At 38.2% G+C, this 24,363-nt stretch overlaps 1 protein-coding gene across 1 annotated transcript in view; it reads right to left on the bottom strand.

The window, feature by feature from the left end:
* Positions 1-487: 487 nt before the first annotated feature.
* The window catches only part of TCF7L1 (transcription factor 7 like 1), a 56,672-nt gene continuing 32,796 nt past the window's right edge, over positions 488-24,363 (bottom strand). Inside the window, exons 4-12 of the mRNA XM_039356480.1 lie at positions 13,982-14,065; positions 10,449-10,581; positions 10,078-10,180; positions 8,734-8,817; positions 6,832-6,975; positions 5,536-5,695; positions 3,698-3,805; positions 2,333-2,393; positions 488-1,645 (exon numbers count right to left, since the gene is read on the bottom strand). Of these exons, the coding sequence (XP_039212414.1) occupies positions 1,212-1,645; positions 2,333-2,393; positions 3,698-3,805; positions 5,536-5,695; positions 6,832-6,975; positions 8,734-8,817; positions 10,078-10,180; positions 10,449-10,581; positions 13,982-14,065 (1,311 nt within the window). The 3' untranslated portion in view covers positions 488-1,211. The remainder of the gene's footprint in view (positions 1,646-2,332; positions 2,394-3,697; positions 3,806-5,535; positions 5,696-6,831; positions 6,976-8,733; positions 8,818-10,077; positions 10,181-10,448; positions 10,582-13,981; positions 14,066-24,363) is intronic.

The raw sequence follows: 24,363 nt of genomic DNA, 5'->3' as shown, positions 1-24,363 counted from the left end.
GGGGACCCCTGATCTAGAACATGGTTAGGTCTTTTTCAATTCCCTAGAGCAGACTTCCCCACCCTTTCCTGCTGTGCAGGGGGAGGGGGGAATGGCAAGCACACACATACAGCTCCTTGAACCTAATAGTGGACTGGGCCCAGGGGTCCTAGACCGTGATGCACTTTCCTGCACCTTTCCCTCTTTCAGTTATCCCATTTCTCAAGATCTAGAGAAGAATCTTCAGATGGGCTCCTCCAAACAAGATGTACAAATTATTTCTTTATATACACTTCATAATGTTTATTACGGTTTATGGTCCAGTTCTGGGAATTAATGGGGCCAAAATTAAGGTCGACAGGACCAACAGGCTAGAGACAGATCTTAATATAAAAACATCAGTTGCAAACACTTTTTCCTCTTCGTGCATACTCATGAAGGGAAACGGGAGGGAAGACAGAGTGCAAGATGTATTAAACATAAATTCTTCATTGAATACTATCACACGGCAAGTTAGGATGCAGATTTATTTTCCTTTGTTAAAATAACAGGGAATTTCCCAAAACCTATTCCCCTACTGCCTGCTACAGAAAATAATTCTGTAAGGAAATAGGATGGATTGTCCTACCATTTTCCCGGACAGTCACTCCAGATTACAAGAAACGCATTTGGCCTTCCCCGAGGCACGGCAGTTCTGAATATGACAGTGAGGTACTATATTTCTGTGGTACTGTGTCTTCTGGTACATATTGGAAGTCTCTTAGAAAAAGAATGGAACAGCGGGATGAGAGGAGAAGTCATATAAAACAAAACACTGTCTGGCCAAGGGAACGGGAGATAGCAAAAGTTAGCAAGATATCAAAAACATGCAAACACCATTGAGAGATGATCCATCTGTACAAAGTCTACATGCCTAAGAGGCACTGACAGAAACACAGGACTTGGCTTGTGTTCTTTGTCTTTTCGGGGTTTTGTTAAAAAGTATTTTTTTTTTCCTCGTGGTGGTGGTGGTGGTTTTTTATTTAAAAAAAATTTAAAAAATAAAAATAAAAACGGTCTTCAGACAGACTACTGAAAACAACTCTGAGAGTAGAGCACTTTCTTCCTCAAGAGTCACCTTACGGAAGAGTTCAGAAAGGGTCAAATATTGACCAATAAATGGCTTTGTCTGCTTCATAATCTCAACTGGGGGCTTTTAGCACGGAGACGGGGGGGGGAATGGGGAAGCCCCCTCATTCAGCTGGTTTGGTGACCAAGGAGAGCGGCTGGGCCTGCAACATAGCCAGGGTGGCCTGAGAAGATGGAATGGCTGCAAAAGTCGGAGGCGTAGTCAGAAGAGCCGTGGGGGGCATAGAGGTGAAGGGCAGAGCCCTGGAGAGGAGAGGTGATTGGCTGGTGAGATTTGAGGAAGAGGAAGCAGCCTTGCTGGGCAGGAAAGACGCCGAGTGCAGAGACAGCTGAGCCCTGGCTTCGGGTTTGGTGGTCAAGGAGAGGGGCTGTGCTTGCTCAGAGTGGGTGGCAGCGGGGGCTGCTGGCGATGCCAAGGCAGTGGAAGGGGTAGCTGGAGAATCTAGCATGCTGCCATGAGAGGACGCAGGGCTGTCGCACGACTTGTCAGCTGACAGGTATGGCACACAAGGCTTCTTGCTCTTCAGAGCCATTGGATCTGTTGATGATAAAGGGGGCAGAGGTGTATTGATTCCTTTGTTTGCTCCTACTTTTCACCACACGTGAAATTATTCCAATCTATTTGAATTCTGGTTAAAGCTGGTTAGGCTACAAAGAGAATGGCTAAAGAATGAGCCATAAACTATGCAGTTCCAAATCTACCATCCTCATGTCAATTTTTTTTTTGCAGCCAAATAGGGGGAAAGGGCTGAAACGATTAAAAGCAGATTGTCTCCTTGCTTGAAAAATGCATTTATTTTGAAAGCAGCCATTCCCAGTAAGCATTGTAGTTAGGGCCATAGCAAAGCCACAGCACCAGAAGTATTATTCTCATAGTGCCGACTGTCCGGAAGCCACCTTACGCTCTCTTTGAATTTTGCTTTTAGGAACCAACAACATAGAGTTAAATGTCTCCCCACTCCCCTCCATGCCATCAACATCTGTTTCTCTTTATAATCCTTGATGCCATTTTGAAATTCCTACCCAGATTAAGAAGTTAGGGTTCTTGATACATTTATACGTCACCCAATTAGGAGACACTGTAAAAAAAGGACAAATAATAGCAATTTTGATCTGCCCACTTCCTCTCACTTGGGGGGTGGGTAGGTGGGATAATGCTGTTATACTCATTCAGGTCCAAACTGAAGGATTAGGATCAGATTGACCAAGTGGCAATGATACGTACTTCCTGTTTCCTGGATGTGTTGCTGAGTTTGTTTCTCTCTTTTTCTTTTCTTTTTCTTTCCCTGAAAAGGACAAATTTAGCCAAAAGTCAGAATTACATTCTAGAATTATTTAAAAACTTACGATACTTAAGTAGATAAATGCCAGGCCAAACAATTTCATTTGAATAAGTCATTGTATACTGTGGGTTTTTTTGGTCATTTATAATTTATGGTGAAGAAGACTGCCATAATAAAAAGAGGTTCATCCAATTAAATACATATTGCAGAAAGACTATCTAAAAACAGAAACATTTCTTTTCATAAGCTCATTTAAAAACAACTATCTAGTGGTTTATAATTATTAACTGAACAGAAATACATTCTGTGTAAATTAAATTCTCAAGATTAAAAAAAAAGTCTCAAACCTCAATGAAATGTCAACAAACAAAAAACAGATATGGTTAACTCTGGCCGCAAATTTTATTTAGGGAAAATAAATCAAAAGCCCAGAAAATCGGGGGCTTCGTAATAAGATGCTCTGCTATGTATTATTTGGCCATTCTATTATGAGAATTTTATTCTTTATTGACTTTACTGCAGATGTGATGACTATGAAAAATTTCCAGTAAGCAACAAATAAAGGCATATGTTGAGAGAGCAAACAAAAATGCTTTCCCCAAAAGAGATTAACTAATTCTTCATCGTTTTAAACATCTTAATTTGCCCAAATAAGGGATTATTAGGATTTGTTGTTGTGAAAAACTAAGTTTTGCACACTATAACCTTATGATTAATTTTAATCAATTCCTACTGGATCCTTCCTCAATCCTCCTTAAATCTTTTTAGAAATGCATAGGAAAACATTCACTGAATATTCAGAAGTCAATTGCAGCTAATTGAGTCTCTCACTATTCACTGCTGGAATTGGTTATTCCCAGCTTTTAACATTACTATTTCTTTGTGTTTTCTTCACATACTTCTGGTTGTTTATGTAGGAGATGATCAGGCTGAGCAGACGGAGGGCTCAAATGCGTCATCAGTCGTGAGTTCTTGCGCACCCACAAAAGATCTAAGTCCAACCCAATTTGAATGCTTTAATTCCTGCTCATTTCACTTGACAATTAGTAGCTCAGATTCTTGAAGAGAGCTTAAGCTTGCAATAAATCTTTATACTCATTTGAACTGCCTGAATCTCCTGATTTCTCCATCGCTTGACAGTTTACAACTCAACTTTGAAGACAATTCTGAAAATTGAACCCTAAATAGCTACAGCACAGTGGATTGTGAATCTGTAGATGCAGAATTCAGATCCCAGAATCTGGATGATGGTTATGACTACTCGAAGTACCATTATTGAAGTGTACATATCTGCAATTAAGACTTACATAGTTATCTCGGGCAGACCAAGTGGGGTAGAGTTGAGAATGAAGCTGTCGTTCCTTCCGTGCTAACTCATAGTATTTGGCTTGCTCTTCACGGGACAATGAATGCCACTGAAGCATAGAAAAATACATTGTAGTCGAACATGGAATAAAACTTTACATTATTATTGAAATTATGGTACTCTTTATACAAAAGAACTCAAATGTTGATTTTATCATTCCAACATTGTATTGAGAAAATAATTGAAAGCTCATACATATTTGTAGCAACTTAAAGCTACAAACTAAACTTTAACTGCTTAGTTCAAGTCAATGATAAGGAAGTTAAAATTTCTTTTCCTCTTTTATTTCCTCTTTCCTCATCAACCCCTCCCAATCTATGAGGATTGGAAAATCACAACACTGCAGCAAAGGGCAACATCAGGCAGAATTACACAGCTTAGATGTATACAAGAATCACCTGTATACAACCTGCCAACTCTTACTAGCCCAGCACATCTTTCTTACCAAAACAGAAACTATTCTGATTCTAAATCAGCGGTTCTCAACCTGTGGGTCAGGACCCCATTTGGGGTCGAACGACCATTTCACGGGGGTCGCCAAACAATGCAGTCCGCCATTTTCCCCCCCTTTTCCTTAGCTGTGCTACTCCCTTTTATTCTATTGGCTTTTGAAAGCCAATAGAATAGACTCTCTTGAATAGAGTCTAATTCTATTGGCTTTCAAAAGCCAATAGGAATTGTCCAGGCTGTCTCTGCCCTACTGAGCCCGCCAAAAGTCCCATTCTGCAAATGGTGCTGCACCAGTTGAGTAGTCCTCGACTTACGACCGGTTGGGGGGTCGTGGCATTAAAAAGGTTGAGAACCACTGTTCTAAATCCACTGGAAAAAAGTTGTTCAATCCTATGATACACACTCTCTATTATCCATTTTCTTTCTCACAATCCACGTTTTTCTAACCCTCTTTGCAACCTTGACTCTCGATCTTATGCATTCTTACCCCATCCACAATATTCTGGCTCTGGAGTTTGATGTTGCTTCAGAACAGACATGTGCTAGAGTTTCTGCCATTTTTCCCCCATTTTTCCTGTTCCTCTAAATGCTTCAAATCCTCTTTTTCAGCAGACATTCCCTACCTAAGCAGTCCCCAACCTTTCTGGCACCAGGGACCGGTTTCATGGAAGACAATTTCTCCACGATCTGGATGGGGGGGGAATTTATTTATTTATTTATTTATGAGACTTATATACCGCTTTTAAGTGCAAGCACTCTCTAAGCGGTGTACACCAGTAAGCAATGTAATACATTGCCCCCAACAATCTGGGTCCTCATTTTACCCACCCCGGAAGGATGGAAGGCTGAGTCAACCTTGAGCCGGTGAGATTTGAACCGCTGACCTGCTGAACACAGTCAGCTAAAGTGGCCTGCAGTACTGCACTCTAACTGCTGCGATCCCGCACATACACAGAAGAAGCTTTGCTCACTCACCTGCCACTTGCACGGCCTGGTTTCTAGCAGGCCACAGAGGGTTAGGGACTGCTGCTCTACAACCTTTTCTTAGCCATTTTATTTGGATTCCTTAACATTCACCGATTCTTGGTTTATTCTCCACCCCCAGTCTCTCAACAAACAAGGTACTCTTAAGTCCCGAGTGTAAATTTATAATCCCAGACAAGTGACAAACTATTCTACCTGGTCAGGAGATGGACTTCAAACTTTCTTAGATTGGCATTGTTAAAAAGCACAAGAATACATTAGTCACAACAAGCGAATTTTGAATGTACCAGGGTCAGTAGCACATGGCTCAAATGGAGCAAAGAATCAAAAAAAGTGTTTTTATACCCGTCTTCCTAGGATCTGGTTAATAGCAGCACTCTCCTTCAACGTACACTCTGCCACAACCTTGGCGCGCATTTCCTTCATGTACAACATGAACGCATTCAGCGGCTTTTTTATATGGGGCTTCTTCTCCTCTTCCTTTTTGACAATAACAGGTGTTTTTCTGGAAGAGCCACATTTTTCATTACAGTCCCATAATTCATGTACCTATGCACTCTCTTTCAACCAACAAGGAACAGAAAACATGAGGCACAGTGAAGAATTATTATATCTAACAAACGTTCAGTATTAGAAGTGGTTAGCTGCTTAATGAAGTTTTACTTCACACTGCGTCTATTGAGACAAAGGTACAGAATACTGTGGAAATTGCTACACCTATGACAAAAGCCTTCACTTTCACAGCTGTAACACCTAGTAATGTTTACGATGTGAAATATTCCATAACTTTACTGGCTGATGAAAGAGGAATAAGATACAGTGAAGAATGACTGTTCTCATGGGATTAACAGTTCATAAGCTAGAGTAGTGTAGGGGTGATGTGCACCTGTGTAGAACTTGCAATGAAGACATAGTTATCTGCTCTATCCAATGTATTCCAGCCATGTTACCTGTTAACAAAAGCCTGTTACTATTTTACCTAACTTAAGAGGAATCAAGGATTCCAACTGGTGTCTATTCAACAAACAGAAGATTGCTGTTTCCATTTGTTTAAACAAGTTAGGAAAAGCATGCAGGGCAGAACTTCTGGATTTCTTTCAAAGTCCTTAATAATAGTTCCATTTTCAGAGTCACGTAACAGAGAGGGAAGGTGTGGGAAGGAAGGGGCCCGCAGATTATAATCAGAGGCATAAGCCATTGCCGAATTGCCTTTTCTGCAGTGATGTTGTGGGGAAATGTTTTTCTCCACACAGCTGGAGGCTCATCTGGCCCTTTTTGAACTTGGCCATTGTTTCTCAAGCTTCCCTCCTCTCACACCAAATCTGGTTCTGTCGTGTTCAGTTTGCAGGGAGTTATTGTGCTAATGCCAGAGCCCTAATCCTTTTGCATAATTTCTTTCCATCTTTTTACTGGGTTGAAAGAATAGAAAGAAAAACAGTGTGCCCCAAAAATATTCGGGGGTGGAGGGTAATTTTGTAGTGCACAGTAAGGTTGCATTATTGTGAATTTGTGAGGACATACGTGCATCCAAGTACAATGTAAAACATGTTAAGAAATAACAAATGGAGAGCAACTGTTTCCCTGTTAGACATTCCATCAACAAAGGCATTCAAGGCAGCAGCCAGCTAACCTATTACTTACGAGTTTCCTTCAGGACTCAGGCTGGACTGTGTTGGCTCTTGTTTAACAATAGGCGACACGATGGTGGGGTGTGGGATTCCTGAGGGATGAATTCCATGCGCAGGAGGAGGAACCATATGAGGGGAAAACCTGCTAGACATCAAGCTGAAGCACAAAGGTTGTATGCTGAGAAAAAAATGCTTCTCACAACTGCAGTATTTTCATCATTATATATAATATACTTATTATTTCTTCATACCCCTTTCCACTTTCCTTATTTTCCTATTTCTGTGGCATCTTGTCAGAGCCCTCAAAGAACAGTAAAACCTAAGGTCAACAGCAATAACTGAAGGCCAACTTACGAATAATCAATTTACTGCATTAATGGCTAAGGCAGAGAGAACTACTTGGACAGATTTTGGTTCTTGTCTGTATAATCCACATCTTTTAAAACAATGCTTAAAGAGAAAAGATGCCTATTTTTATTCCTTGTTAGAAATTTCTATTCGTTTTGCTTTTTTGGTCATTTAGAAGTCAATTTTTCAAAAATGAGGTCCAAAATGGCAAGTTATTGATTCACTGCCCTGAATCATGAAAATGGCAACAGCATAATCAGAATGAAGGTTATATAAACCATAAATGTAGAAGATGGCATAAATGCTCTTCCAAGTGTGTTGTATAGAATCTTAATGGTTCTTTGGGAATTTGATGGGGGTCCCAAGAAAAACTAAAGCCCCCAGGCAAAATGTTCCTTTGAACACAGCCACTTTTCTACTAACAGAATTTTCACTCTTGAACAGGGGTACAAGGATTTGTTCTTTTCTTTTAAAAAAAAATAGGTTTTTTAAAAAATATAGGCTTAAAGGTTTCAAAAACCCCTGCTCTGGAGAGTACAAAATACTAAATTAATTCAGCAAAATGTTTCCCTCTAAATTTGCTTCTAATGCAGTGGTTCTCAACCTTTTTAATGCCGCGACCCCCAACCGGTCGTAAGTCAAGGACTAGTCAACCGGTCGTAAGTCGAGGACTTCTCAACTGGTGCAGCACCATTTGCAGAATGGGACTTTTGGCAGGCTTGGCAGGGCAGAGACAGCCTGGACAACTCCTATTGGCTTTTGAAAGCCAATAGAATTAGACTCTATTTAAGAGAGTCTATTCTATTGGCTTTCAAAAGCCAATAGAATAAAAGGGAGTAGCACAGCTAAGGAAAGGGGGGAAAAAAATGGCGGACTGCGTTGTTTGTTCGACCCCAAATGGGGTCCCGACCCACAGGTTGAGAACCACTGTTCTAATGTGTAAATCAGTGGTGGCGAATCTATGGCACACATGCTGGGAGGGGGGCACTCAGAGCCCTCTCCGAGGGCACGCGCACCGTTGCCCCAGCCCCGCTTTCCCTCACGACCCTTCTCACTAGCAGCCCCCTGGAGGAGAGCCGCCTTTAGGCGCAGCCCACGCAGAGCAGCACAGCCAAAAACATGCCAGCCAGGCAGCGGGGACAAGATTCCACCCTCGTGCCATCACATGATGATGCTGTGGGGTGCGCGTGAAGGGCGGGGCTGCCATGGCGCTACTGGGCCACCTGGACGATCTGCGGCAAGCCCTGTGGGCAGTGGGTGGTCCTGTGGGGGGGGGGGCGCGGAGCAGGGGTGGATGGAACAGTTATGAGGCACTTGGTCTCTAAAAGGTTCGCCTTTACTGGTGTAAACTATAGCAATTTAAATATAACTGAGCTGTTCATCTGGTACCCCTTTAAGATACAGTCATAGCTTTAAGAAAAAAGAATCTCCCCACAAAAACAAGATATAAGACATAAAGCATGTTCAATTTCTCTTATGAGTTCTTGACCCTGGTTTGACCTGTGATGCAGAGATATGGTTTTGCTAGTTCAGAGAGAATTAGACCCAGATTCCCGCTTGAACGCACCTGGACATTGAGGCATTCATAGCCAAGGCAGGATATGGATGTCTAAACCCACCTGGAGGAATGGAATACACCGGCTGTCCTTGCCTGAAAATGGACAAGACAAGTTCTCCTCGTTACAATTGCCAACAAATTATTTTTTTCCCCAAATTACAAAACTTATCACTTAACTCCTAACATTGTAGTTTCCTAGAAATTATACAATATTTGGTGCTATATTATTTCTCTATGAGTTCACTGAACACATATGGAATTTATTATAAGGTACATTTACCTCCTGAGAATCACAATTTTTTTTTAAAAAAGTTATTATTTGCAAATATTTGTTACCGTTAGTTTGTGCTGCAGACCTTCTTCATCATCAAACCCAGATTCCCATTCCTTGACCAATTTCCGCCCTAACTATCATCTCTTGGTAAAACCCCAGATCACGTAAAACATTATCTTAGAAAGAAAAACCACACGATATGGAGTTGATCTGTGGAGATCATGAATAGTTTAATAGTGCCATTTTAAAACCATTTTTCCACTTAAGGTTTTCTAAATATAACACGTCCATATTTGGTGTCTCCATTCAGTACATCATAGATGCCCTTGAAGACCATCCAGAAGCTTCAACTAGTGCAGAATGTAGCAGTATCAGCAGTGATGTGCATGTCTCAGTATGCTAATCATATATGAACTGACTGGATCTTTTCAAATTCTCCTCAAGCTTCCTTATGATACTATGGAATACAATAGAGGTGCCGCTTTGTTCATATTGATGAAATCTTTACATTATAGTACAATAATGTATTTTTCTTAAGATATTCCTTATTTATTCAAGTGATTTTGTGTTATCTGACTAATCACATTAATACAAAATCACAATTAAACTATAGGAACCCCAACTATATATATGATCATATTTATCACTGTGAACACTAGAATAAATACAATTGTACATTTCTTTACTCCTCTGTGCTTGCGGGCCTTAGCCATGCAGCAGTATTTGTGTCCTTGGGATTGACCACATATTTCTGCGGCTTGTTTTGAAGGTAAAAGAATTTGAGCTTCATAAATAAAGGGTGTCACACAGATGGTATATCAACGTGATTGTAATGTGCACCTATATGTGTGAAATCTTATTCTGACAAAGTAGGAAACTATGCAGAAAAAAAGTCTCTTGAGCAGGTGAAGTTTTGGCTAACTCAAAAGGTTACAGCACCTGTGGCTTCATGAAATGGATTTATTTCAGAAGTAACACGTGTTGGGGTCAAAATCTTTGGACTGAATGAAGACCAACCAGCACTTGAAGAGAAAAAAAAAACCAAAGCAAAAAAGGATATTTAGAGTGGAAATTCCTACTGTGGTACAAGCCATCCCAAAGGATGAGGAATTTGTCCAATGGCACCAGAAGACAATGGATAATAAGGAGAGAGTTCTGAAGGGTGCGGTGGCCGTGGAATTCCTGATGGTGGAGAAACAATAATATATGTTAAGATACAGTCTCTCGTTAACCTTTTTTTCTATTCTAAACTGGAATCCCTACCTCCCCTTTAGTTAGAAACATGTAAATAACTTTTTTATTTCCAGTATTTCACAAAATATCTGCTGATAAATTTACGTTTTTGTTGTTACTCCCACCCCCCCCCCAATTTATTTATTGTGCTTTTCTTTTGGTGAGGCCCTCAAACCCTTTAATAGGCTTTGGGTAAGATTGGATTTTCAACACTCACCTGTCTTTGGGTCAATCTCTGGGGAGAGATGGGAAGGTGGTGAGCCTGGTGAAAAGTGGTCATTGCTATAGGTGATGAGTGGTGTCAGAGGATGCATGTGATGTGGATGTTGAACTACAGGAACTTTGTTTGACTACAAGAGAAAAGCAAAAATGTATCTGTAATTAAATGCAGTATTTACTTCTGTTTTTAACCCATTTATTACCTTAAAAAGGGAAGAGAGAAAAAAACATAATTTGGGAAGTACATTTTCCTATTTTATACACATACACATATATATGGCACAGGCTTAAAATAGATCTAGTACATGAAATAAAAATTTCAGCATGTAAAGGGCTATTTGGTTTGCAGTGTGCTTGACTTTACATCACTCGGTAGCAAGCACAACAGAGATCCCTAACAAGAGTGCTAACCTCCTTTCCTTGCAAAAGCAATCCATTTTCCTCCAATTAACTATTATTAACCCATTATTTTTATGACTTCTGCATGTACTCAGTGGCCTTTGATAACAACCATTGCCAAAGGTTATTTTTAATGACAAAAATATATTCTGACACCTAAATCTATTTACATGCTAACACTCTGATAAAGGTGCTTGCAAAAAACTATGCTGATGCTCCCCCATCAACATCTGTTCTTCTAAATGATGGATAATTTCTATCTTCAATTTGAGCTGGAACAAACAGTAGGATAACTTGCCTACTTCCTTTTTTTAAAGAAAAAAAATGGGTATAACACTGGCTGAAATTTTCAGGTTTTAGAGTTTAGTGGGGTGGCTATTTTTTCACAGTAGTTCAGGATTTTTGAAACTTCCATAAGAATTACCGGCAGTGTTTTTTTTTTGAGCTCAGTCACTTGTTAATTTTTAATTTGTTAAAACGGTCCTACCAGTTCACCTCTTGCCCCCTGTATTTCACTCAAGTCTTTAAGATAAAGAAATTCAGTGCACCTCACATTTTCTGAGGTTAAAAAAAGACACAAAAATCAATTCAGTTCATTGGCCATCTTTCTGTTGGTGTGCCTTTTACTCCTTTACTATTTGTCCATCTCCTTTGCTGATAATTTATTTTACTCCCAACATTCCAGCAGTATGCTCCTCAAAAATATTTTCCATTTGTCTTATCAGCAAACTTATTTTGCCGTCATCTGTACTAATATCTATTTTCATTTTGGCAATATGTCCATTTTTAAAAGGAGCTTTCTTGCTTTTTACGAGCTCCTTGATTATGCTCATAAACAACACCCACATTCTCTTCGACTAGTTTATACCTTTTTAAAGCCGTCCAAGCCTCCTCTAGGGAAGGCTTTCTCATTCATGCACAATCTAAGAACTGGATCCAAATGAAAACTTGAAATTACTTCATAAGAGAAGCACAATATAACATTGGGAGGAATCCAACTTTCTTATGCATGGTAGTAAACAGGCACTGTAATTCTTTAACCATTTTGTCTGTATTCTCTAAGATCTGATAATATTTTTCAGGATCATATAATGCTCACTATTATTAACCCAAGCTAATTGTGGCCTAATCCATTCATTTTAGGACCATCAGATCATTTCTGGAAAAAAAAAAAGGCTTGAAAGCTTAATGAACTATTAACTATGGTAAATGGGAAATAAACCTAGAATAAAACCTGCTCAAATTAAGGTGTAGAAACTACATTTGAAGTGCATTGCTATTCTTTGTGTTTGAGTCATTTAACACCAACCCCGTTACATTTCCTCAGTGGAGTTAATTTCAGTTCAGGAAAGTCAAAGCAGAATTTCAAAGAAAGTCAACTAATGACTATAGGATGAAAACACGCATAGACACCCGTACACAAATAAGTGATGCCATGACTGATCTTGTGGTGGCATCCCCTTTTCCCATTTCTTGTCTTTCACTTTGAGCTTTTCAAAAAAAGAAACACAAAATGGTTTGCTCTTTCAATCTTCTGTGAAACCTTTGATAACTCTATTGTCATTGCTCATGGCAAACGTAGAAGCCATTTAAAAAATATTATATGGTCAGACCTCGGGTTATGGCAGTAATTGAGACAGGGACTGCCATCACTAAGTATTATTGTTGTAAAGCATGATGTCACATGACTGCACTACTTAGCGACAGTAATTCTGGGCATCCTGGCTGCTGTCCTAACCGTAAGACACGCGGGTTAAGCGGGAAGGGAATTCCGGTGAAAGTGCCATGGGGTAGGGGAGGCCATGTGTAGATGGTGCTGTGGGCAAAAGATAAAGCATGAGGGTCTTACCAGAGTAACTTAAGACTTTTCCTGCCAGCTTCCTCATTCACTTTGCTTGTTGAAAACTGGCAGGGAAGATTGCAAATAGTAGTCACATGACCACGCTCCCTGCAATGTTGTAATCATGAGCTGAACATCCAAGGGCCCGGATTGTGCGGAGGTGCTGAAATGGCGTTGTAACTTTCAGCAGTCGCTGAACAAATGGATATAAGCTGAGGACCGCATGTAGCTTTACAGATGTTAACGCTCAATATTAGGTATTCATGAAAACTGTGTTTAGCAAGTCGTTCCCTTTAAGATTTTTTAAGATTCTCATTTCAGTTTCAACGAATAGAATAGAATAAAATAGAATAGAATAGAATCTGGAAGGGACCTTGGAGGTCTTCTAGTCCAGCCCCCTGCTCAAACAGGGGAACCTATACCATCTCAAATGACTGTCTCTAGCCTCTTTAAAAAATCTCCAGTGATGGAGCGCCCACAATTTCTGGGGGTAAGCTATTCCACTGGTTAATTGTCTTCGCTGTCAGGAAGTTGTGTCACCATCTTGCTCTGCCATATAATTTGCTATTTGCTGTATAAACGTTCTCTCAAAAATATTTCATTTTACTTTTTAAATCGTAAGATTATTTCAAATCAATTGCAGCAGTGTAATTTCTGTCATCATGAGCGCTCCGAAAAATCTGAAAAATTTCTTTCAGCATGAATACACTGGAAGGTCTGGGCTGCATGATACAATGCAGATCAAGGCTGTTCAATCTGAAGTAATGGGGGCGTGGGGAGGAGTTGAAAGATCCCTTTTCAGTTAATTAAGAGTATCACTGTTTGTCTTAGTTTGCCATTGAAACAAAAGATTCTTCTAGTCACATGTTTTTTATGGTGGACTCATGAAAACCTAACTCGAAATTCAAAGCCTGAGGCATAGATATTTTAGACACAGCTGCAAGATATTATGCCTTGAAAATTAATTGTCTCATTTTTCAATGGTTGTTTTTTCTTCAGTTTCTTTCTGCTAAACGCTTCTTTAGAACACTTGTGGTACTGATGAAAATGCTCTTTGTAACAAACTAGTATCATGTGAGATAGATAACTGTCCCACAATAATTTATAGATAACTATCACACATCTTTTATTTTTTATGGACATTCAAATTTTTATGCCCCACCCTGAATATAATTGACTCAGTAACTCTAAACTAATTGTGCTGAAGGAATATAGACATGTGTATATATTCATAAATAAATCTTCATTTAACAACAACCACAAAGATCTATAAATAAACCATTGGCACTTACTAAATGGGCAGGAGAGGGAGACCTTGCATCCTTTAGCGTAGCTCCAGCTGGTACATCTAAAAGTGGCCATTTCACCTGAAGATACTGGAAGAAATCAAATTAAAAGAAATAAACAATCCAATAAAAAATAGTTTTCCCCAAAAAGCTTAATTGTCCAAGTTTAGTTTAATACAAAGGTTGTTCTTTGTGGGTTATTTTTTTAATATCAGAAATCTCTTCAACGATTGTGGTATATTTTTAGCCTAACAACGAGATAGTATGGTAATTCCTGGGAATTTGGTCCTTAGCACTGGGTTTCAAACTGCCTTGGTAACCTAAAAATAATAAATTATATATATTTTTTTCTAGGTTAACACTAAAGTATACTTCCACTCTGGCTGCTGACATGAATGGGATAGGGAACAATTGATTCAGCAAAATTTAGGCACTGACATTATATACTAAATGTTATAGGAGCCAATTATAAAAAAATCTAATTGCACTGGTTAATTTGTATCTTCAGTTTATCAGTATTCAATAAATATTGATCTATTCTATATCTCAATGGTCTAATTGAGAATACTTTTAGATAAGCCAACTCACTAACATTCAATATGAACTATTTAAAACAAATCCACCATTCTGATTTTTAAAAGTAGCTTTTAAAGCTTAAAGTACGCACAAAGTAATTTTAGGCTGGTTTCACTTTCAAGCATAAATATGAAAACACGTTTTTCTGTAATTTTCTAGCATCAATAACGTATATTGGTCTTTATTGCTGGACATAATAAAACTATTTTGCATTGTATTTCTAGCGGAGAAAGATAAGTATCTCATGCCATTATAGCTGAATACATGTGTCCTGTGAAATGTTGGAGGTTTGAGAATGTGGATTGGATGAGTTGCAGCTGTGCAATGGAATTTCCCTAACACACAAATCTTCATGATGTAAAACAGCTGGAAGGAAATCCCAGCATGCTTTGTTTGGAGGCCGAACAACCAATAATTTAAATGGAAGATTAACCCTTCAACTTAAACAAATTTTCAAATTTCTTCTATTTATTTCAGGTGGGAAATGGTGCATAAATGTCGAGAAAACTACAGTAGACAACTATTTCTAGACCAAAATAAGAAAATTGTAAAAGCATTTTTTAATCAGACAAATTGTATTTCCTTTGCCACCTATCCAACCCAAATCATGCAAGCATAATTAACACTGACAATATTTTGGTAGTGGCACGCATGCAAGTTATTTTTCTCTATTTCTATTTTCATCTCTCTTTTAGATGTTACACACTTTTAAGACATATTTTAGGGCACACATATACATAGAAATGCTTTAGAACTTTTTTTCATCTAATATAGGATAAAACTGATATCATCCTTTCTGTTGAGTGATTGCAAGATTTTCACACAATGAAATATTGTTAAAACCTTTTCAGTAATTTGGGAAGAATAAGCTAAGAGCAAAGAATCACAAAATTGACACATATAATACTGTAATCATATTAGCATATTTTACAATTTTCAACATGTTTGTGTACAGCAGAAGAAATACAGAAAATGAATAAAGAATACTTTTGGCTGACAGCATATAAAATGTTCCACATGCCTGGACAGATTGCCTTGAAAATTACCTTGAAAGTAGAAGGCCCAGAAGACAACCTTTGAACAGATTTGTTCAAAAGAAAACTGAAATACAATCTGGCTGCTCATTTCGTTACAACAATTTAACCACTAAATCGGTATTCCACATTCATATAGATATTTGTTTTACAACGTTTATAATATATCCCAATCTTAATGGATTTTGTATGTTGGATTAAACATTTAGGGTAAGGAACAAAACATTCCAAAATATTTTGTCTCCAATCACATCTTCAGAATATTTTTATATTCTTATGCCTTATTCTCTCTACTCTTATTTTTAATTCAGGAGAAAGTATTCCTGTAGGATAAATTCCTAGGTGAGCCCTGTTAAATTACAATACCGCTACAATTCCTTGCAGACAAACTGAGAAAAAAGTGTCCTTCATGGCTCAATCACCTTAGTTTGTAGACCGAAGTATCTTAAATTCACAAGAATCAATTTCTTTAAATGAACCAGGTTCAAAAAAAATAACTTGTTTTGTCTCTTTTCTTACGTCCACTATGTCCCCTTAAGTGTAACAATCAGGATTTCTTTTGTTTGTTTTCCCCAAAAACATTCCTTATGTTGGCTCTACCCCTTAACCTGTGAAATACTCATTTAAGACTTGGGTTTCTAGTTACCTAAGGAGCATCTTGTCTAGTTTGTATGAACAGACTTTTTAAGAGGATGTAATGAGGTTCTCCACCAGTTCCCTCCATCAAAGATAGATGGCTTTAAAAAGGGAGTTTTTTTCTATAGTGAATTTCTGAAATTATGAAATTCCCTTCCTTAGTGAGGCTCAACTGGTACTACACTACATTAGCATATTTGAGTGCCAAGTGAAGGCTTTTCTATTTTCCTCGGGATTTTAATTTGTATCTTACATTTTGAATGACCTTCTTACCATTGCCTAGTTTGTATAGTTTTTTATTTTGATTTTATTGTCTCTATGTTTTTATTGTATATTTTAATGTATTTTATTGCAGATTACCTAGAATGCAGCTATTGGGCAGTTCTACATTTTAAAATAAATTTGACAAAAAAAATAAACAAATCTGGTTCACATTCACACTAACTGCACTGCAAGTTGGGACTTGAAGTAAGAAATGCACCAGGATTCACATTTCAGCTTTAGATGAGCAATAAATTCAGTTGAATTATGGTGAGAAAATTTAATAGTGTTGAATATCCTACACAAACCATCTAAAACAAATTGTACAGGCAGTTTGAGATATATTTTTTTTTGTCCTTCCAAGATGAGAGTTGACAGTTTGGAAAGGGTCATTTAGACCTCACAGTCCAGCTCCCTACTCAGTGAAGGAATGCAAATTAAAACACCCCAAACTGATGACAATCTAGTTTCTACTTGAACACATCTAGTGAAAAACTCCACCCACTATCTCTCAGATAACAGCTTCCAATGTTAAACTGTTACCCTCAGGAAGTTTTGATCTAGTATTTAATTGGAATCTGTCTTTCTGTAACTTAAATCTGAGAACAGGTCTTGCCCTCCTCTTACATGACATCCATTCACGTATTTGAACTGTACTATCATATATCAGTTGCCTTTTCTGAAGGTTAGCGACAAGCATATCCTAAAACTTCTCTTCGTATGCCTTAATTTTTAGACTCGTCATCTTGACTGCTCTTTTTCTGAATTTATTCAAACCTCTCTGAAGCCTTCCTAAAAGGATTTGGGGATTTGTATTCAGTTCCCAGTGGGTAGACCAAACCCTATGCTCTCTGAGGCCTAGGAAAGATATAGTTAATACTTTCACAGCAGTTTTGAGCTTCTATGGAAAGCAGCTTTATTTGTTAGCATCCAGCACAAGATTAAGGCCAGATTTCACATTCCTCCTTGGGAGCAGAGCAAACATTTTAAAATTTAGAGCTACTGCCAAATTTTCTTATGTTTTTTTTAAAATATGAAAGTATTCAGGATTTTTCCCTTTAGAGATGAGAAGCAAAAGTTGGAAGGTGACCAATGAAGAAAAGTACCTTTGGACAAAGGAAACAGGATTTGTGAATACTTGACATGAAACAGGAAGAAAGCTTATCTCATTCCCATAAAACACACAAATAGTCTACTGTAACAGACCGCTTTGTCCACAGTGTAGAACTGTTTTTCTTCAACCTTTTACATTCTAGCTGCAAAATTCAGCCTCAAAACTTAAAACTGTATACAGCCAAAACTAACAATACCAGGATAAAAATGAATGAAAACGCACAAGCAAACATCCTTCCCCCTAAGCAAAGGAAAAGACAACTGTCCTTCCAACACTAACTTTGAACCAAAAGGATTATTTGCTTCAAAATAACTCCTTTAGGCAGCATTTAAGGAGCAACTCTTATAAACTTGATGAACCATTACAAAAAGTACGCTGGCAGTTATTACAATAAGCACTTCATTCATAGAAAACTGGTAGCATCATTCGGAAGATCCACACATTCAACTTTAAGTAGCTAGTGTCTAGAAGCTTAAGCTTGGTAGCCTAATTCTTTTTTGTAGGCAAGATCCCATGACATGCTAAACAGAACTGTGTTGCCCATGAATAAAAGATGTACACTTTGGTACTGCAAATAATTATAGATTGCGGCCATAAAGTCCGCCAATTTCTATTTGTTTCCTTACATATATATGTTTGCATCAGTGCCTGAGGGTACTGCCTAGTTGAAACGTTTGCAAGCAAATAACCTCAGAGAGCAACAAGAACTCTACAATTCAACTTTGAGGATTCACAATGGCAGACTCACTGTTCTAAGCTTTTGTGGAGGACAAGGCAGGCCACAGAATAAAAGTACATCAAAAATACTGTTTTAAGATCAAATCTTGTGGCAACTTTTGCCATTCAGATCAGTCCAGTGCTTGATTCCTAACTGAGACTGAATAACATGCAAAGGCAACAGAAGTAATTTGAAGTATAGCTCAAGGTTACAAGTAACACTCTTTTTTTAAAAAAATCACAATCTGGAATATTTCTTGGCACAGAGAGTATGTTAAAACCAACCACAATATGAATATGATGCAAACAATGTGGTAGGATAATTTTATCCAGAAGCAGTGAATGCTCCAACACTGGAAGTTTTTAAGAAGAGACTGGACAGCCATTTGTCCGAAATGGTGTAGGGTTTCCTGCCTAAGCAAAGAGTTGGACTAGATGACCTCCAAGGTCCCTTCCAACTTTACTATTATCATTATATCATTTTCTAGCTGGTATATCTTACCCTCCACCCTTCTCTTCTACTCAGCACCGCTTGGTGACAAAATGACATCCAAGGTCCCTCCCAACTTTATCATCATCATCAGACTGGCCAGCGTATCGCTTTATAGCGGACATGTCAAACTCGCGACATCATGTGACACATCGCACGATGTATCGGAACTTTTTCCCCATTGCCAGCAATGGGGTGGGCGTGGTTTCCTTGTGACACGTCCAGCCCATGGGCGGGCATTTTGACATCCCTACTCTATAGTCTTTCAACTATACACTTGCTATTTGTGTTATGTTCATTCTCCCTCTCTCTCCCAGACCTAGACTTGTAAATATTAAAACAGACTGCAGTTAAATCTTACATATTATAGGATTTATCTCTAGAACTGTTGTATAAGTTTTCTTCAACCTTGTATCTTCTACATGTGCTGGACTGCAGCTTCTATTACTCATAGCTAGTATGACCACTGATTGGTGCTTTATTTCTAGTTGAAGATTATATAATATCATGTGAAGTGCATGTACGTAGCATGACACTGAGAAGCCCAGCACACATCACTGCTTCTACTCAGAAACTATTCAACTTTTTAAACTTTTCTTTGCACACTGCAACGGCAACTTTGGATTCTGTCTATGTGACAGATTTCCTACATCAAGTTCCTGAATTTCAAGGGTTTGATATATGCAGCTGCCAACTCTTCATGATAACACCGTGGACAGATATCTAAATTCCCTTTTCCAGCACCAATGTTAACACTTTCAAAATGGCATTTTCTAATTCTGAAGCTGATATGATTTTGTTGCTGTCTACTATGGTTAATCATAGGCAATAACTATTTTACCACACAGGGGGTAGAGGTTAAACCACACCCTAGAACAAATATTTTTAGACTGTTACTTTTCAGAAAATAATGTGGGTAAGGAAGAAACAATGTGACAGTAGAGCAGAAAACAACACTGAGTTGCCACTGAATTTCCAAAGCTAGTGCTGAAAACTTTGCCTTTTGTGTAGAGCGGGCCCAGGACCTGTAATCAGATCCTAGTCTCCAAGGTTCCTGCAACAGCCAATTGAGGAAAAGGCAGGGCGCCAGGGCTGTCATCTGTACAAGGAGTATGTTTGGTATGCAGCTGGCCCCATGACTCCCAACAAGCTAGCTCAATGACCTACAGTACACTCTGGACTGTGAGTACAGTAGTAGTAGTTTCCTAAATGACTGCCTTTGATCTGCTCTCCAAGACCTGAGATCAAAGCGGCTGCTTAGATTGGGGAACTCCCTGGATCTGGCTGCTGTACAGCTCCAATCTGTTTCCAAACATTGAGTGGTGATGTGAGTTCATTTGCCATTTACTGCAAAGTAATTTTAAATGACACCTATAACACTCGGCATTACGCGGGCAGCAAGCACTACTCCATTTGATGACTCAGCTTTCTTGGAGCTTCTGAATGGAGAATGACTGAGAAGGCAAGACACCTAAAACACCTAAACATACACAGAAAATCCTACTCATTAAAAGTCCTACATCGCCGCGATGCAAAAAAGATGCTGAGACTCTAGAACAGTGTTTCTCAACCTTGACAATTTTAAGGCATGTAGACTTCCAACTCCCAGAATTCCACAGCCAGCAATGCTGGCTGTGGAATTCTGGGAGTTGAAGTCCACATGCTTTAAAGTTGTCAAGGTTGAGAAACACTGCTCTAGAAAGAGTACAGAGAAGAGCAACAAAGATGATTAGGGGACTGGAGGCTAAAGCATATAAGGAACAGTTGCTGGAATTGGGTATGTCTAGTTTAATGAAGAGAAGGACGAGGGGGCACGATAGCAGTATTCCAGTATCTCAGGGGTTGCCACAAGGAAGAGGGAGTCAAGCTATTCTCCAAAGCACCTGAAGGCAGGACAAGAAGCAACCCATGGAAACTAACCAAAGAGAGATGCAACCTAGAACTAAGGAGAAACTTCCTGACTGTTAGAACAATTAACTAGTGGAACAACCTGCCTCCAGAAGTTGTGAATGCTCCAACACTGGAAGTTTTCAAGAAGAGACTGGACAGCCATTTGTCCGAAATAGTATAGGGTTTCCTGCCTAAGCAGGGGGTTGGACTAGATGACCTCCAAGGTCCCTTCCAACTTTACTATTATCATTATATCATTTTCCAGCTGGTATATCTTACCCTCAACCCGTCTCTTCTACTCAGTACCGCTTGGTGACAAAATGGGCTTTCTAATCCATTTTACAAGCAGAGAAACCGCTGCAAACTAGGGTGGTGGTTTCTTTAAAAGCTATAGGAAACGTTCCTTTCCCTTTTTATTTTACTAAGTTTAGAGAACAATATGCAAGGCTGGAGAAATATTCTGAAAACACACAAGGAACGGGAATTAGTTTAATAAGGCTGATGTGGAAAGTTGAACAACACCTCTGAATTTAAGAGAGCACCACTTGTGCTGGAATCCATGTGCAAAGAGGGAGAGAGAGAGAGAAGGAAAAGAGCTCGGAGTGAGTGAATGGCATATTGAAGCTATAAAAGTTTCAAAATGGTTACATTCCAGAGAGATTAGAACAAGCCCTAGTTGCTTGTTACCTTCCTTTTCTTCCTCCTCTCAGCAACTGGGAGAATGAAAAGGATTTTAACTATTTCTCTCCCACATGCTGTTGTGCCACACACACAGCACAATGCATCCTGCTGTCTGCAAATTAACCTGCCGTTTGCCAAACAGCTTCTCCTCAGCTGGGGATTAAGATTCACCAATTCATACAACAATCCACCCGTCTGCAAACCTAAGCCTGAACAATGGAGTATAGAGCAGGCTCTGGCCTGCCCACATCTGCCATAGTCATTTCAGGAAGGGTCTTTACTCTGGGAGAAGCCTGTAGTAAACGAAGAGGAGAGGAAGGAAAAGAAAAAAGAGAGTTGCTACAGCCAATTAGGAATGTTTTTAAAGGCCAGATTTCCTGCCTCTTACAGACACTGCATCTGAACAACGGCAAGCTTCACTTTGCTGTACAAGTACTTAATGCTCTGTGTTGGGTTAACTGTTCATAAAAATCTTTAGCTCACATGCCATACAGGGTTAAAACTTTAAAACTGCTACCAGTTGCCAATAAGGAGTGATCAGCTTCACAAGACTTAACCATACATTAAAGCATTTATTAAAGAAATATACAAATTATGGAATGGTCATAATCTAATCTTAAACTATTGAATTTGGACTGAAGTTAAAACATCTGGAAGGTATAAACCAGGTGTGTCAAACTGCCGGCGCGCAGGCCGGACGTGTCACGAGGAAACCGTGCCTACTCCATTGCCAGCAATGGGGGGGAAAGTTCCAATACGCCGTGCGATGTCACATGACATGTCTGGTATTTATTTATTTATTTATGAGACTTATATACTGCTTTAAGTGCAAGCACTCTCTAAGCGGTGTACACCAGTAAGCAATGTATATATATGTTTACATTGCCCCCAACAATCTAGGTCCTCATTTTACCCACCCCGGAAGGATGGAAGGCTGAGTCAACCTTGAGCCGGTGAGATTTGAACCGCTGACCTGCTGAACACAGTCAGCTAAAGTGGCCTGCAGTACTGCATTCTAACGGCTGCGCCACCTCCTTCAGTTTATACCACCTCGGTATAAACTGAAGGAGGATATTACAAGCAATATATGAACTTGAAACCCCACATCAGACGATCCAGGATTCAATCTGCAGATAGAAGTGGTTAAAACCAAATGGATTAACAGACGAACCGTTCCAAAGAATTTAGAATTAATTCACTCCTCATAATCTACCATAATACTATTTCAAAATAATCCATTACACTGATTAGGAGAAGTCTCTGTATTTGTTGATTTTTAGAAGCATTTTGTTGCATGAAATAAGCTTATTTATACAATTCAATGTCAATTTGGGGTGGAGAAATTTTTTAAGTATGATATGTACAAATCATATTATTTCAGTTACATGTTAATATATAAAATTATAATATTCAATACTGGATTTTTTTTGTAGAATGAAAATATGTAAATTTACTCTTTTTGTAGAAAATATATTAATATACAATATCTTAAGAAGCAGACACTTTATGAAAGCTGCCATATTTGCCTAAAAGATTTGGACAAATAATTTAAATATAGCCACATGGATAAGTTTTGAATCCACAGGAAGAAAGAACAAATGGTTAATAAGATATATTCAACTACATGTAGGCATTCTTGAATTGAAATGTAGTATTATGGATTGTTCTTTCTCTAGAACGTAACTGTTTTCCTAAAATCATAATAAACTCTTAGTAAGGAAGGATCAATAAGAATTGAGAAAGACAGTCACAGTTTAATATCATTTGGGTAAGGATATTGATTGTAGAGATGAGATTATGAGAATTATTTTTGCTATTATTTATCCAAATATAGCGAGCACTTTATACATTAATAACAAAACATAGTATTAAAGTAGCAAGATTCAGAACCAGTTATGTTGTTTACTGATGCATTAGCACACTTTATATAATAAACGACCAAATAGTAAATATCTTTTAAAAATCTCTTCACTTTGGATATAAAAGAAAAGGGAAAAAAGTAATTTATCAATTTGCATACCAAATAAACCTAAAAACTGTAATTTTTGAAAACTGGATATAATTTTAGAGCAATCTGTACATTAGCAAGATATCTGAAAAATTATACAAAAACAACTTAAAATCTGGGTACTCTCTTTTGGCTACCATTAACTATAATACATAAGTTGAAAGCACAGCCATTTGTCAGAAAAGTCTAAAAAGATCAGAGGAAAAACAATTCGTGTGGTTTTATAGAAGGTATGAACAAGTGAAGAAAAAGAGGAAAATCATATTTCACTTTTACAAACCTTCTAGATATTAAATATATAAGAATTAAATATGTTTCAATTAAAAGTGCACTTGAAATTAAACTATTACTCAGAGGCACTTGAAATCATCTTGATAAAAATATAAATGATACTTAACACTTTTCAGATTTGATTTATACGCAATAAAAGTGCTGAATGCATGACTCCAATATAGCAAATTTCATCTTGAGATATGACCTTATAAATCTATTCCTGAAGATCATGTAATTAAAATTAGAAAGATTTCAGATGATGTCTGCTGACTTTACTTGCTATCCTGAAAGAATATGCTAATTATAAACAGAAACAAGTAAATTCACTCAGCAGGGATAGCAGTGTATAAAGATGAGATGCATGGCTGGATGAAAAAAAGTGATCTGCAGTTTCAAAGTACAGAGAGAGAATGCGGAATGAATAAAGTTTTATTTCAAAGTGAAGTGGTTTTATTCCAGATTGGAATGAAAAGAAGTTCAATGTCTCCTTCCATCCTATTCCCTGCTAGAATAATTTAATACCAGATTAATCATAAAATACATGGATTAATTTATTTATCATTACTGTTATTTTTTTTTACTATTCTCGTTATTCACATATAATTAAAATGAGCTATCTTCATTAACAACATTTCCAAACGTATTCATGAATATATTACAATGAGTTTTTAAAAAACATAACACAACATCCTTGGCAGGCAGGGGCAA

The sequence above is a fragment of the Crotalus tigris genome, unplaced genomic scaffold (assembly GCF_016545835.1).
Source record: "Crotalus tigris isolate CLP2741 ecotype Arizona unplaced genomic scaffold, ASM1654583v1 scf7180000018825.4774228, whole genome shotgun sequence".
NCBI lineage: Eukaryota > Metazoa > Chordata > Lepidosauria > Squamata > Viperidae > Crotalus > Crotalus tigris.
Note: the sequence above shows the minus strand (reverse complement) of the source record. Positions and strands in the feature narration are given on the sequence as shown.